The following is a 15,444-nucleotide window of genomic DNA, read 5'->3' on the forward strand; positions in this document are numbered from 1 at the left end:
TTCCAGGACATGCAGTCCCAGAACGGCCTGTGCAGGCCTGAGATGGGGGGGCCTCCATGCCCCTCCTCTGCACCCCCACCCCTTCCAGGGGCAGGCTGCCCAGGAGCCCAGGAGCCCAGCAGAATGCTTCTAACTTCCTAAGTACAGAAAAGTTTCTACAGAAGCTTAACAGAAGCTTCTTGAGCTCCTGCACCTATTTCTTACTTCTTTCATGTTCTCTTTAGGGCTCTGCATAATAGTAGCATACCTTAAGGTGTTGATTAATTGGTGGAAATCGAGACAAGTTTTTCAGCATGACTTTAAGAAATCTACAGAGAGTAAGTATAACATGATGGCGCTTATCTGGTCCCCTGTCTTGTGGGAGACTAGGGCACCTGAAAACAACGTGATGGCAGCTCACTGTGCGTGAAAGACACGGATACCTGGTGGGGAAGGGGCGCTGCACACAGCACACACAGTTCAAACGCGAGTTTTAACCGACTCGTCCCATGGAATGATCTTCCTACCAAAATGTGAAAAACACTGATTCCTCGTGGGGAACGGGCATTGCACACAGTTCAAATGCGAGTTTTAATCCACTCGTCCCATTGAATAATTCCTACCAAAATGTGAAAAACGCTGATTCCTCGTGGGGAACGGGCGCCACACACAGTTCAAACATGAGTTTTAACTGACTCATCCCATTGAATAATCATCCTACCAAAATGTGAGAAACACTGATACGTGGTGGGGAACGGGCGATGCACACAGCACACGCAGTTCAAACATGAGTTTTCACCGACTCATCCCACTGAATAATCATCCTACCAAAATGTGAGACAGCTGGCCTTCCACACGTTCTCTGTCTTCCCATTATTTCTGAACGCTCCTTCCCTTGGGTCCTGTCACTACGGCAAATGGTGGCCAATGGCACCCATGATACAGAAACCGTCCTGTGAGCCTGGATGCCTCCTCACCCCAGAGACAGAGCCCTTCCTGGCTTTGACGTGCCACGATCATATGCTTTTTTTGTCTAGAGGAGATATGTTTTATTACAAATGGGTTATGTAACCCTAAGCACCTCGGTGTTTGTAATTCATGAAGAGTGTTATTTTGTGAAGATGTTAGTAGCTGGCTCAAGTAAGAAAAGAAGTTGCAGTCTCCTCTTCAATATTTTAGATCGGTTTTAAAAGAAATCAGGCAGAAATCTAGAGAGTACTTAATATGCCAGTAGGGAAGAGTACTAATTCGATTTACATTTGTTTAAATCTTACATAATTAAAAGACTGTATCTTACAAAATGTCTTATCTGATAAAATCTTGTAACCAGTTTATGTATCTTCTATGAAAAGAGTAATAAAACAAAGATTATTTGAGACAGTAAAAGAATTAACACAATTTTATATTGATGGGAAAAATGGAGTAATGCACTTTTAAGTAACAGGCAACTTCAGATTTTACTCATGTATTTAATGTATATTGATTCACATGATGAAAGTGATGATTTTCTTACTAAATGAGCCAAGAGAATGTTTCACTTATATATTTATTAAATTTAAATCAATATAAGTCTAATAGGCAACCTCTAGGGGTGCCTAGATTCTCTTTTCCAGTTATTTATCAATTTGGTTATTTTGTTTGTTTCATTCAGCTTGTTTTAAAAAGAGTAATGATGCTACAATAGGGCCCGTGGAACATATGCTGGTACAACTCTTTATTAATTTAATACATATTTATTGTGTGGCTACTATGTGCGAATTTTCAAGTGCCGTCACTCAACACCTGCAGAGCACCTCGGAGGGCAGTGAGGGGCCACCCTCGGTGGGCTCTCTGCTGGGGCCTAGGGTGAGCAACAGGCTGGTGGTGAGGGGGGCGGTCTTTGCCAATCTAAATCCAATCTGGCCTGGGTATGAAGGAATTCTGCCTGAGCTACAGATCCCAATTTGATTCAAATCCCACAGGAGGCATGATTTTATTGTGTAGCTACCATGTACAAATTTTCAGAGTAGAAGTATTTTATTTTCCTTTGTAAGAATAGTCCCTTTTAAGAAAACTACTATCATTATATGCTCCAAAGCATATGGACCGCATCTTCCTAGTGTACACATAGGCATTTAGATGCATGGCAACCATATTCTATGTCTGCGGTAACAAAAGTCACATTACATTATTTTCATACAAATTCATGGGGAAAAATACTACTTTTAACTGATATAAAGAAACAAGAGAGAAACAAAAAGCAATGCATTTTCAGTTTGGCCCTTTTTTATAAAAGAACATGAAAAAGTACTGACAAGCTAGGTAAATTTTTTAAAATACCCAAATAATTGTCAAAAATTATTTACATTTTCTCAAATGAATGTGTCTACATGTACCAAAGATGATTATAAGTAAAAGTATATTTTAAAAGTAAAAATTAAGTATAAATGACACTCTTCTGATATTTGAAATGTCAAAAACAGTGGTCACTATATATATCCTATGATTGCTTGTCATTTCATTGTTAAAACTTAATAAATTAAATACTATTTTTAATGTCCTAAAATACCAACTAGGTGTTTCTTCAGCCCCTCAGAAAGAACTTGTAGCTGGAAAACTGGTATTAAACACAAACAGAGTCCAGTAGCTTCATGCCCTGTGCCTGTAAGTCAACTCAATGCCATCTTTCGTGCTCCACTCATCTCGGCTGACTTAAATCAAATTATAGTGTGGGGTAACTTCTGTAAACTGGAATTTCCTAAAACATTATTTTCAGTCCCACTAAATACCAAAAGCCTGCTCAGTTTTTACTGGTTAATTGTAATTGGCAGGTCACTTGAAGTCTTGGAAATCTGCAAGTGGCAAGTGAGAGGTGAGACACAGAAATGTTCTTCCTCCACAAGCTTACATGGGGCTTAATCTGCCAAAGCCTGAAATGGTTACATTGGCTTAAAAAAAAATGTGTATTTCCTAGCCTGGCACAGTGGCTCACGCCTATAATCTCAGCACTTTAGGAGACTGAGGCAGGCAGATCACTTGAGGCCAGGAGTTCGAGACCAGCCTGGCCAACATGGTTAAACCCCATCTCTACTAGAACTACAAAAATTAGCCAGGCTTGGTGGTGGGTGCCTGTAGTCCCAGCTACTCAGGAGGCTGAGAGAGGAGAATTGCTTGAACCCAGGAGGCGGAGGTTGCAGTGAGCCAAGATTGCACTGCTGTACTCCAGCCTGGGTGACAGAACAAGACTTCCTCTCAAAATAAATAAATTAAAATAAAATAAAATAAAATAATGTATATTTCCAGTAAAATCATTTACAAGAATTTTACATTTGTTTTTCAAATTAAGTTTAGGTGCTAACATATTTATTCTCCAATGGTTTTCAAGATCTACCAGTGTATTAGTCCATTCTCATCCTGCTATAAAGAACTCCTCAAGACTGGGCAATTTATAAAGGAAAGAGGTTTAATGGACTCACAGTTCAGCATGACTGGGGAGGTCTCAGGAAACTTACCATCACGCAGAAGGTGAAGGGGAAGCAAGGCACCTTCATCACAAGCCAGCAGGAAGGAGAAGTGCCCAGCGAAGGGGTTACAGCCCCTTATAAAACCATCAGATCTTGTGAGAACTCACTCACTATCATGAGAACAGCATGGGGGAAACCGCCCTCATGACTCAATTATCTTCACCTGGTCTCTCCATTGGCAGGTGCAGAGTATGGGGATTACAATTCAAAATAAGATTTGGGAGGGGACAAAATGCCCAACCACATCAACCAGTAAACCTGAAACATATAGTGTTTTAATTAATCTCTCATATACAAATTGGTATGAAACAGAAATAAATCAAATAAAATAGCTTTTTAAAGTGGGGTGACAAAATTGAACAAAACCCAGTGTCAAAAGTGCATGAGACATGTAAAGGGATTAATATCTCCATACAATAGGAAAAACTCATCTATAACAAGCATTTCTGAGAAAAATGTTATAAATAGGTGTTAAATGTTTCTGCCATGTGTGCCTGTAGACGGTGGGGGGCCTTTGGGGTGTGCCCTTCCTCATCTCAGCCCAGAAGGGTAAAGTAACAAGAAGATAACAGCTAAGACTCTGGGGCTGGAGGCAGTGATTTAAGAATATCATGGGGCAGAAATCACACACTGAACCTGTGCCAGCTCATTTGGCATTGCGCCAAGTGAGCTTTTCAGGTGAAAATCAGTGGACAGGCCCACCATAGACTTGCCATGGGGTTCTGAGGTGGCTGCTGGTTTAAGGGGACTCAGGCACTTCCCTCAAGTGTCCTTTTTAGGTTGGGTCTATAAGAGGCATAGGTGGGTGAAGAGAGAATTGAACCACTCTTAGTATCCTGAACTTTAATAAACCTTTTGATTTCTTTTGTAAGCAGAAGAATATATGGATGCATAACCACAGATAAAGTTTTAATGCATAAGCAGCCTCTGTGAATGTTTGCAATTTTTTTCACCCAAAGCTGATCGTAGAAAATCCAAGCTGTTACTAACGCCATATTTCCTCAGCAGCTGAACTACTTTAAACCTACACAGCTGCTTCCCTTCAGTAAGAATCTGTGAAATCCTCATTTGAAAAGGAAATGAGAAACACACATGCAATCAACTGAGCACCTAAATGAAAATTACAGAACAGACCCTTTTCCATGAAAACAGTCAAAATCATTAACCAAAGACGAAGCAACCCGTTACTGGTCTTGCAAATGTCAAAATAGTCGGCTTTAAAAGGTGAACGTTCTCTCAAACACTGTTTTAGAGCACACCATTTGGAGAATTTTAAACTAAATTAGCAAAGTCTTTTAACATCTCTGAAATCAGGCCGGAAGCAAATTTATAATTATTTACTTATTAACAAACATCTCCAATTTATACCTAAAGCTATAGTTTGTTTGCCACCTACAGAGAAATCTGTTAAAGACTTTAGAAAATTTAATTTTCAAATGCCAAATGTTAAAATATATGCTGGTGATCAAATAATAGGAATTATTTTCATGACTGAGTAACCAGGTGAAAATATTTACAGCTGACCCTTGAACCACAGGTTTCTGACGTCATGGGTCCACAGTTACAAGGATGTTTCCTTCGCCTCGGCCACTCTGAGACAGCAAGGCCAGCCCCTCCTCTTCTTCCTCCTCCTCACCCCACTCATCATGAAGACGATGAAGAGGACAAAGACCTTTATGATGATCCACTTCCACGTAACCAATAGTAAATATATTTTCTGTTCCTTATGATTTTTAATAACATTTTCTCTATTTTTGTAAGAATACAATATATAATACATATAACATACGAAATATGCGTTAACTAACTGTATTATTGGTAAGGCTGCCAGTCTACAATAGGCTATTATTTTGGGGGGAGCTGAAAGTTATCCTCAGATGTTTGTGCCAGGTCTGCACCCCTCACCCCCGTGTTGTTCAAGGGTCAACTGTACAAAACACTTAACTCCAAAAAAACCATCATTTTCTACTTCTATTAAATCCCTCCTTACAAAGTGACATCAGGCAGCGTCTTACCTGAATTCTTATTGGTTTTGTTCTGCCGACTTTTAACCTGTTCAGTCCAAAGGGTAGGGTAACGTGATGCAATATCTATGAACCAAAATGAAATGATAAGCATTTTTAATTCATCATGAACCCACAATGTTCCTTAAGTTACATAGTGCAGCAAGCAGTCCAAAAGCCAAAATAAATCAATATAACACACATCGTACATTTGTCAAGAAATAGTTACAATGATTATATGCATGAGACAAAAGGAAATCACAACATACGTTTAAAATATTTTTGGCATTCTTCTCTTTATCCAAAAGTATAGTTAAAATCTCTTTGGGTCTAGACAGAATTCACTTTAGAAGAATCAGATTTTAGAAAAATACCCAAATGTACAAAAAGATATCCTTGTGTAGTTAAAATGGCTATTCACACAACATACAACGTTTTCACTCAGTTGAAAGACTCAACACAAAATGCAATATGTGAAATATAACTTTTGCTTGGAACTTTTCAGGAACACCCCTTTTGTAGTAATCTTGTTTAACAAATAAAATTGAATGGGCCGGGCGTGGTGGCTCACACCTGTAATCCCAGCACTTTGGGAGGCTGAGGCGGGTGGATCACCTGAGGTCAGGTGTTCAAGACCAGCCTGGTCAACATGGTGAAACCCCATTTCTACTAATAATACAAAAAAAAACAATTAGCCAGGCGTGGTGGCAGGTGCCTGTAGTCCCAGCTGCTCCTGAGGCTGAGGCAGGAGAATTGCTTGAGCCCGGGAGATGGAGGTTGCAACGAGCTAAGATCGCATCATTGCACTCCAGCAGCCTGGACAACAAGAGCGAAACTCTGTCTCAAAAAAAAAAAAAAAAAAAAAAAGAAAGGAATATAGTGCAGGTCACTGTTAGTGCGTGAGAGCACAGACCCTGAAGAAGACGTCTGGGTCTGAATGCCATTTGCCATTTACACCCAGATGGACTTGGGTCAATTGCCACAGGGTTCTCATCTGCAGAAGGGCATTCAGAAGGCCCAGGGACTCACAGCAGCAGAGCCCACATTGTGTAGCACGTAGGGCCATGCAGCATTAGTCACCATTATTATTATTTGCAAAGCATAATGCAGTTCTACACTTTAATGTTTTGTTAATTTATACTGTGTATTCCTTACACTTTGCCTTTTAACCCTGGTCCCCTTTGACCTGGTAATTTTTTATACGTTAGTAAATACCTAAGACAATGTATTAAAGGTAAAAACAGGAAATCTATCCTTGTTACGACCACTTGTAAAGATGTGAAATGTAAACAGGGAAAATGGCCATACATTTTATATTATCCAAACTGTAAAATTTCAACTTAGAAATGTGTATTTAACGAAACCCTCATGAGAATGCGACATGGCGATATCGGAAAACCCCTCGCTCCAAAGACATCAGGAAAAACAGTGGGTGCCCTCATAAGGCTGGACACGGCCACACGCAGTCCATTTCTGCTTGTGAGTTTGCTCTCTTATCCCTGTCTAACATCATGATGTTTAGATACACATTTACCCAGTGAAATTATTTCTACAGCCAAGCAATTCACATTCCCAACATCTCACAGTTATTTCACGGGTGTGTGGTTAGGAAATGTTTACTATGCCATCCATTGCCGTTTCGTCATTAAGTATATTCCTCGTGCTATGGGCTGGATGTGTGGGATGCCATCCATTGTCATTTCATCATTAACTAGATTCCTTGTGCTGTACGCTGGATGTGTGGACTTGTCCATCCCACATAACTGCAGCTTTGCAGCCTCTGATCTCATCTCTCTATCTTCTCCATCCTACCCTACCCTTGGTGACAACCTTTCGGCTTGCTGTTTCCTTCTTCTCACTCTTGGGGTTTTGTTTGTTTGTTTTTGTGTGTTTTTTTTTTTTTTGTGTGTGTGTGTGTGTGTCTGTGTGTTTGAGTCGGAGTCTCGCTCTGTAGCCCAGGCTGGAGTGCAGTGGCCGGATCTCAGCTCACTGCAAGCTCTGCCTCCCGGGTTTACGCCATTCTCCTGCCTCAGCCTCCCGAGGAGCTGGGACCACAGGCGCCGCCACCTCGCCCGGCTAGTTTTTTGTATTTTTTTTTTTTAGTAGAGACGGGGTTTCACCGGGTTAGCCAGGATGGTCTGGATCTCCTGACCTCGTGATCCGCCCGTCTCGGCCTCCCAAAGTGCTGGGATTACAGGCTTGAGCCACCACGCCCGGCCTGTTTGTTTTTTAATAGATTCCACATATAAGAGAGATCATGTAGTCATTTCTGTGTCTGGCATGTTACACTCCTTACTGAATGGAGCTCTAACAGGATGACTCGCCCCACTTTCCAGCTCCGCGCCATCCCTCGCGCTCCTCCCCAACCCAAACTGTACAATCCCCGCCCCCGGCTCACCTTCTTCATCTCCTTGAGGCTGAGTCTCCAACGCCGGAGCCACGGCATCATCTGAATTCAGAACGGAAAAGATTTGCAAGGAGACTACAATTATGAGAGTAAGTTAAGTAAGTGTGCATGCGGGTGGATGCTGAGGACTTCCACTCAGTCCCCACAGATCAACCATAACGCAACCCCACACAGACCCCACCGGATGCTGCTGCGGCATCCAGGCCCACTCTCCAGTCAGCTGCTATTTAAAATGCTCCAGGCTAGACACTGACCTAACTTCCACGTGGAAAACATCCGATCAGTTCTAAACTCTCAGAGCCAATCACAGGCCATAGGGCAGATGAGGAAGGAATCAAAATAATTAAGAGTAAAGAAAGTCTAGCCCTGGGAAAGAGAAGTCATAAATTCAGGCCACCGGAGGTTACAGAAGAGGGCTTGGCAGGGACTGGGGTGGGGTTGAGCAGAGCCATGTCCCCTTAACATGCCCTCTGTTTTCCCCAAGAGAAAGGCAAGGGCTGGAGAATTCTGGACCCCCTTCTACACCTCTGGCCCTCCCTCTCTCCACTGCTGCCGTGGAATAATCTAAGCGAGGATCTGAGGGGCGCATGGGGTGGAGGGGACAGGGCGAAAGTTATCAGCGAATGGAGGAAAGGGCGGGCTGGGGTGTCACAGGCCCCTGCACCACTCATGGACTCGCATTTTCCAAGTGGAGAATCTGTATTTGATTAATTGACACACACATGTTGGGTTCCCTGGTAAAGTAAGAGGTTTTAAATGGCTCAGAGACCTGGCAGGATGGCAGGCCCATGAGCCAGGAGTCCTCCAGACACTCAGGGCCCCACCCGGGAAGCAATCACAGGGCACTGTGGTGCTCTCAGGATCATCCTTTTTTTTTTTTTTTTTTTTTTTCAGTGAAGCTTGCTTATATCATTTTGTTAAATAGTAACTTTTGGACTGAAATACAGGAAAAAGTGGCAAAGATGAGGTCCAGCCATAAGACTTATGTAGATAACTAAGTAACGAACTTCCCAGTGGTCTAAAGAATAAAGTTTGTCATAAGACTTTATTTTAGGGGGAAAATCAAAACAGATTTTCAAAAAATTTTAACATTGAGCAATCTCTCGAAAACAGTTTGCTAGCTATCAAAATACTGACAAAAATGTAACATCAGTTATTTGAAATATCCAAGTCTAACACTGATAATAACAATAAACTAGGAATATTTTTGTGGTTGAATATTTTACAATCTTTTTCCAAGAAAATAAAACAAAATGGGAAACATATTTTAAACACAAGAACATACAAAAAGTCTTAAAATAACATATTTGAAATTTTTTGGAATGAGGACAATCAAATACATTATTACTGTTGTGTGTTTTTGCTGAGGCCTCACCAAGTCACCACTCTGAGGCCACCAGCCCATTCCCCAGTCACTGGGGCCAGGCCAGTCTGAAAGCTCAGTCTGAATGGCAAGCAGGGAGGGCAGGTGTGGTCTGGGTACAGGGTGACTAACAGGCCCACTGTCCATTCCTCCTCTCAGCCCTGATTCTGGGCACCAGAGGCTGTTCCCCTTCCTGCCCTGTCCACACTTCCCCCTCAGCACGGTCATCATAGGCCCTACTCCATGCCCCCGTCCCACACAGACGGGGTGGCTCTGTCCCAACAGAACAAGGCCATTGGTGGCTGCTGAAGTCAGCCTTACAGAAATAAAACAAAAATCTCGAAGAGCTGTGCAGTTTTTATTTTCCCTCTATCAGAGTCTGTGAAGTGTCTCGTCTTATTTGTGTCTGGAAACCAGCTCTGTTGCTTAACCCAGGTATCCCCTCTGCGTATTCAGGCCTAAAGTGGGGGGCCTGTTCTTTCCTTAACTTACTTTCATGCCCATGTCCTAACTCCTCTAGATTTTTTTTACAGTGGGTACAATAAATATCATAATAAACAGGATTAGGAAATGGCCTCTGAAAGACGATGATCCTTCCGTCTCCTCCTCCCTTTCCACATTTGATTAATTTTTCTAGTCATGAGATCGTCCCTTCCTTTCTCTACAAATGTCGACACGCCCACCCCATTTTCTTCTTGACTCAATTCACGCGGCTCACTATTGCTCTATGCAACTTTACCCCTTCCTTTCCAAACATAAACCCTCTCCCAACCCAGTGTCCCCATTATGCCTGTCATCAGTTTTCAGCTGGAAAATGAGCTATCTTCCTTGACTGTGAGGCTTCTTCTGTCCCAGCTCACACCTGTTACATATTTCCCCTTCCAGGAAGCTGCTCCTGCCTCATTCTTGGCAGGCGCCCTCTGGACAGCCTGACATTTACTCTCATGCCAGCTTGTCCCTCCAACATGTCTGTGTCTTAGTAATACAGAACTCTCTTTGCAAAGGATCTTTCAGGGCAGGGACAGGCCTCACCACAGTTTCCACACATGCAGAAGGGACTGGTTGAATAAAACTCTGAATTTTTTTTTTTTTTTTTTTTTTTGAGACAGTCTCACTCTGTCGCCCAGGCTAGAGTGCAGTGGCGTGATCTCGGCTCACTGCAACTTCCATCTTCTGGGCTCAAGCAATTCTCCTGCCTCAGCCTCCTGAGTACCTGGGATTACAAGCATGTGCCACCATGCCTGGCTAACTTTTGTATTTTTAGTAGAGATGGTGTTTCACCATGTTGGCCAGGCTGGTCTCGAACTCCTGACCTCAGGTGATCTGCCTGCCTTGGCTTGGTCTGTCTTTATATTACTTTTGTTTGTTACTGGTTCACTACACTGTCATCTTGAAAACAACCTCTGACTTTAAAGGCTGATGTAGGAGAAAAGCAGAAATGTGTCCTGGTACTGAAGGGTGTTGGCCGAGGCAAGGGCGGAGAAGAGGATGGAGACTTTCCCAGGGGAGTGGTGGTGGGCACATGACAGACCCTGAAACAGGACCCGCAGGCTGTGATATGATGCTTAAGTTTAAGGGTTTTGTTCAGCTCTTGTTTGCGCCAGTCTCAGAGGCAGTGATTGCTGTAGGTAGAAAAACAGTTCCTCCTCCTCCTTGTAGGGAGGAGTTGAGGCTTCTTGATCAGGGTCCTCAATAACTGCAATGGTTTAGAATCCCACAGGGAGCCAAAACACTGAGCCTCAGCCCTCTCCACAGTCACAGACTGGGAGGCTCCAAGGGGTCCTAACAGTGTCTGCTGATGGTCCCGAAACAAGCCACAGAGCACAGGCCCAACACCAGTGATCCCAGCAGAGCACAGACCCAATGGAGCTGGTGATCATAAGAGTGAATGGCACTTGCTGAATGAATAAAGAAGTAACAAACTGGCTCGGCTCTCATCATTGTCACTAGTGGATGTTTAAACTTTAACTTGAGAAGTTATTTCACAGGATAAGTTAAAGTAGATGTTGTATATCATCACAGACATTTATTCTAAGATAGTTACCTGTTTTTCCTGTGCCTTCGCGTTGCGGTAACTTTTCATTTATGGAACCTAGAGGAGGAAATTAAGGAGTGGAGTGAAATGAAATTATTTTGGACTCTTAAATGGTCATCACAAATTAAGTTACGCACATGTTTTTGCTCCATTTTGATTAATTTGCAGTACTCTGGCATTTTCTACTTAAATTCTGCAAGCTGTCTAGTACCCTGAGGGGACACTATCACCTAAACTTGCAGACCCAGGACTCAGCAACAAAAGATTAGTTTCTATTTCCAGTGCTAAGGGGTTGCACATGGATAGAAGACCTTAAAACCCAATATATTACAGTCTCTTCATCTGAAAAATGTCATCATAACCATAACATACATACCCATGTTGGGGTACTGAAGTGAATTAGGTAAAAAAGGAAATGTTTTTAAAATCCTAAGACATTAGACAACCAAAGATAACTAAAAACCCTGATTTCAGCTTGATTCTGATTTATAGAGGAGAATGGTGAGGAACTACCTTTTGGTAGACTATTGAAAATCTACTAAGTAATGTGCGACCAAGTTTGAATGTTTATATATTGCTGAAAGATGTATATTACAAACAGAAAGTGTAGTTCTTTCTCTTCCCACAGATTGACGCCGCTATACGGATCCACTTCCCCCTCATTAGTATACCTACTTGAGAAATAAAAACGGTTATTCTCAGAGTTTGTTGGCAGTTGAATATTCTGTTCAGAATTGAGCTGGAATTCCCATAGCCATAGACACGCCCAGTAAAACTCCTCAGCAGAAACATTTTGGAACTTGAAATTATTTGTTTCTGTTTTCTTTTTTTCAATCTTGAATATGACAGAAATACAGACCAACATTCATATTAAAAATATAGCTTATGACATTTTGGGGATGCTTATCTTATTTTTGGGAAATGCAATAGTAATGTGGCAGGAAATTTACAAGCAATTCATTGGATGGCAGAGAAAACGGAGGAACTTGGAGGCGCCATCCATCCTCCAGCACTCTTGGTGGACGCTGCCTCGGGGTCGCATTGCCCAGACACCCCTGAACACACATCAGCGGTTCCCATGAAGGAACACAGTGCAGCCATCCCAAACCCTCCTCTGTGACAGGTACTCATCAGACAATGCTGACTTCAGGAAAGCTGAATGAGGATTTACACGGGAAAGTTCTCAGCGGTTTCCCTGCTGGCTGCATATCTAAAAATAACTAAATAATATGCGTTTGGGAATTTGCTGTCCCCAGGGAATAAAAAGGAACACAATTCTCCTGGTTCATCTACCAAAGCCAGCCCTTCTCTCTTTCCCAGCTGTTACTGTTACCATTTGGTTACATATTATGTTGTTTCCAGGCCTTGCAACACAAGGTTTTTCTTGGTAAGAATCCCTCAGGATACAAAGCTAACCTCACTGTGTGGCCACCTCCTGAAGTTCTCAAAATCCTCCTTCCCTTGTTTCTGCCTTTTGGACCATCTCTTTACAAATCCAGATTTCTTAAAGAGCTTAAGCTTCTTAGTCATCAGTTTATTTTTATCATGTGTTCCCGAAAGAGGCAAAAAGTATTTTCTACTTTTGACGGGAAATGATCATATTTTGGTAATATTTCTGAATATTTCTGTGCAGGTTTTAATATCATAAGGAAAATGTAAATATGCTCAGAATTATAATATCCTTCATGACAGAGTTTCTCAATTGAAATAAGAAAATATTTTATACTATACAGACAGAACGGTGCAGACTGCAGATTCAAAATTTCATGAGGGCTGAGGTCAGAATCCAACATTTAAACATTCTCTACCCTCAGGCAGCCTCTGTCTCTGAGCCAACCAGGACTGTGGCTTTCCATCAGGCCCTTGCATTCAATCAGTGTTTACTTAAATAAATCCACACAAAAATAATTTGATCTTGTTCTTCATATGTAAGAGATAATTTTAAGACAGAACCAAGTGTCCCTGGATCACCTGCTCTGTGATTCATGACTCAAATATTTTACAAGACAGAAATTGGAGGAGATCCTGATAGTGCATTGATTTCACCTTTTAACTACCTTGGGATGAAAAGATGACGCCCAACCTTGCTGCCCCTGCCTTCCTGCAAGATCCTGGCCTCCAGGATGGGAAAATAGCTCCACATATTTCCAGAGGCCAGCAGAGCCATGCAAACACACAAATCCAGACCCCGAGGCTGTCATTGCATTTTTCTGGAGATAAGGATTTGCTGAACTTCCAAGTGTTTATAACAAGTAAGATTGCAGGCTGTACTTGCAGAAAGGGGGCTGAGAAAGAAGGGTTGACTGATACGCACATGTCTGCAGTCAGTGAACACCTTTGTGAACCCTGGGCTGGAGGCTGGACCTTAAGGATCTGCTTGCTGTTCATAGACACAAAGAGGTTGCTAGGTGATCCACCTCAGCCTTGGATTCCAAAGGACACATCTGAATTGCTCCCATTTGTGAGATCCCATCCCACCTAAATGCTATTCTAAAGGGGTGGGCTTTGTCGTGATGGGGACATGAATTTCTGGTGGAAGAAACCACAAAGTACAACGTGAGGAAACGTCTCTGCTTTAAGGGAGGAATAATAGCTATTAAGTCTTGTAGCTTAAGCGCTTGGTTCAAATCCAGCTGCTCTCAGCCTTAACAACGTGTTGCCAGAACAGCCCAGTGGAGGGAAGGGTGTTTTGCTGATGGAGCCAGTGGTTTACACAAGCTCCTTCCGGACGCCCTTCACACGTGAGTGAGGAGAGGGAGGTCTGTGGCACAGACGTGAGAGGGGTGAGGGGGCGGCTCCCTGCGGGGAGTCCTCCTTCAGAGCGGTTAAACAAGCCTACGGCTCACCCCTTCCGAGAACTTCGCATCCCGGGGGCAGGTTTACAGCATCAGATGAGGGAGGCAAGAGAAAAAGAAAAGGGAACAGCAAGGGCTGCATCCTCTGGTCTAGATGGCGTCTCTGTGCTACCTGGCTTTTCTCAAGGTTCCTGTCCTCCCATCCTCCCATCGGGACAACAGGAGGGTGACAGGAAAGAGGGTGCCAATTTCTGAGGATGTGGCATTGCAGGGAGAAGACAGGGCGTGGGCAGCAGAACAAACGTCCCTCCCTCCTAGCTCCATGCCCCTGGCCAGGCACCTTCACCACGCGAAACCTCTGTTTCCTCATCTGTGGAGTGGGCAGTGTGGTGAAAACCCACCAAGCACAGCTGAATGGACCTAGGAGAGCAACCCACACATAGGAGTGCACGATGAACGTTCACCAAAGATGTGCTGTGTGTGCCAGCGGAAGCTGCCTCTCCACGTGCTCTGCTGGACATGCGGCTGGGGGAAAGTGCCCTCCAGAAGAGCGATGCTGCCCACTCAGACCAAGCCATGCAAAACACAGCAGCCTCTAGGAGGGCACCAACTGGCCTGCAGACCTCAGGCCCTCGCCGCCATCACCTTACGTGCATTCGTTCATTCCTGGGCTCACCCCTCATACACACCCGTCACGTGTCCACAGGCAAACAATGGCAGGGACGCAGCACTACACACTTTAGTCCAATTTGGGGAGGTGGGCATTAAACAGAATTGACTCAAGCAATGTTTATTGCTTGAGTCACAGCTGATGTCTATGTAGCTCTTACTGTGCGCCAGTCCCTGCTATGTCCTTCACAGACTTGAAGTCATTTAATGTAGATGCCAGCCCTGCGAGGTGGGACTGCCATTGTGCCTGTTACACAGATGAGGAGAGTGAGACTAAAGGGGTAAGTAACTGGCCCAGGGCCACTTAGGAAGCGGCAGAGCCAGCATCCAGGCCTGCTTTTGTAGCCTTCAGGAGAGCTGGCTTTGAGCAGAAAGGCCTCTCTGAGAAAGAGTGAAGGGGTGAGTAGGCACAGGCCAGAAAAGAAGGGAGAGTCCAGGAGACTACACACAGGCTGGCAGAGAGCAACACACAGCCCGTCCACCACCACAGGGACATGCAGCTGCTCCAGACGCTGGAAGTGCCCCCTGCAAGCCCCACCTGTTAGGAGCGTTCTGCCCCCACTGGACGTGCCCGCCTGGCAGGGCTCTCTCAGGCTGGAGCCTGTTGGAGATGGTATAGAGGGCCTGAGTCCGCTGTCCTGGGACCCGGACACCATGCACAGTGTCCACCTCTGTGGACTGTGAAGCTTG

General features: G+C 43.7%; 1 protein-coding gene across 2 annotated transcripts in view; it reads right to left on the reverse strand.

Annotated features, from left to right (window-relative positions):
• The window catches only part of SMOC2 (SPARC related modular calcium binding 2), a 222,139-nt gene that overhangs the window by 107,304 nt on the left and 99,391 nt on the right, over positions 1-15,444 (reverse strand). The window contains exons 5-7 of one of the 2 annotated variants that reach the window (XM_015137722.3): positions 11,300-11,347; positions 7,884-7,934; positions 5,498-5,572 (exon numbers count right to left, since the gene is read on the reverse strand). In XM_015137722.3, the coding sequence (XP_014993208.1) occupies positions 5,498-5,572; positions 7,884-7,934; positions 11,300-11,347 (174 nt within the window). Of the gene's footprint in view, positions 1-5,497; positions 5,573-7,883; positions 7,968-11,299; positions 11,348-15,444 lie in introns of both variants that reach the window. The other variant, XM_015137721.3, reaches the window with a different exon arrangement.

The sequence above is a fragment of the Macaca mulatta genome, chromosome 4, assembly GCF_049350105.2.
Source record: "Macaca mulatta isolate MMU2019108-1 chromosome 4, T2T-MMU8v2.0, whole genome shotgun sequence".
Taxonomy (NCBI): domain Eukaryota; kingdom Metazoa; phylum Chordata; class Mammalia; order Primates; family Cercopithecidae; genus Macaca; species Macaca mulatta.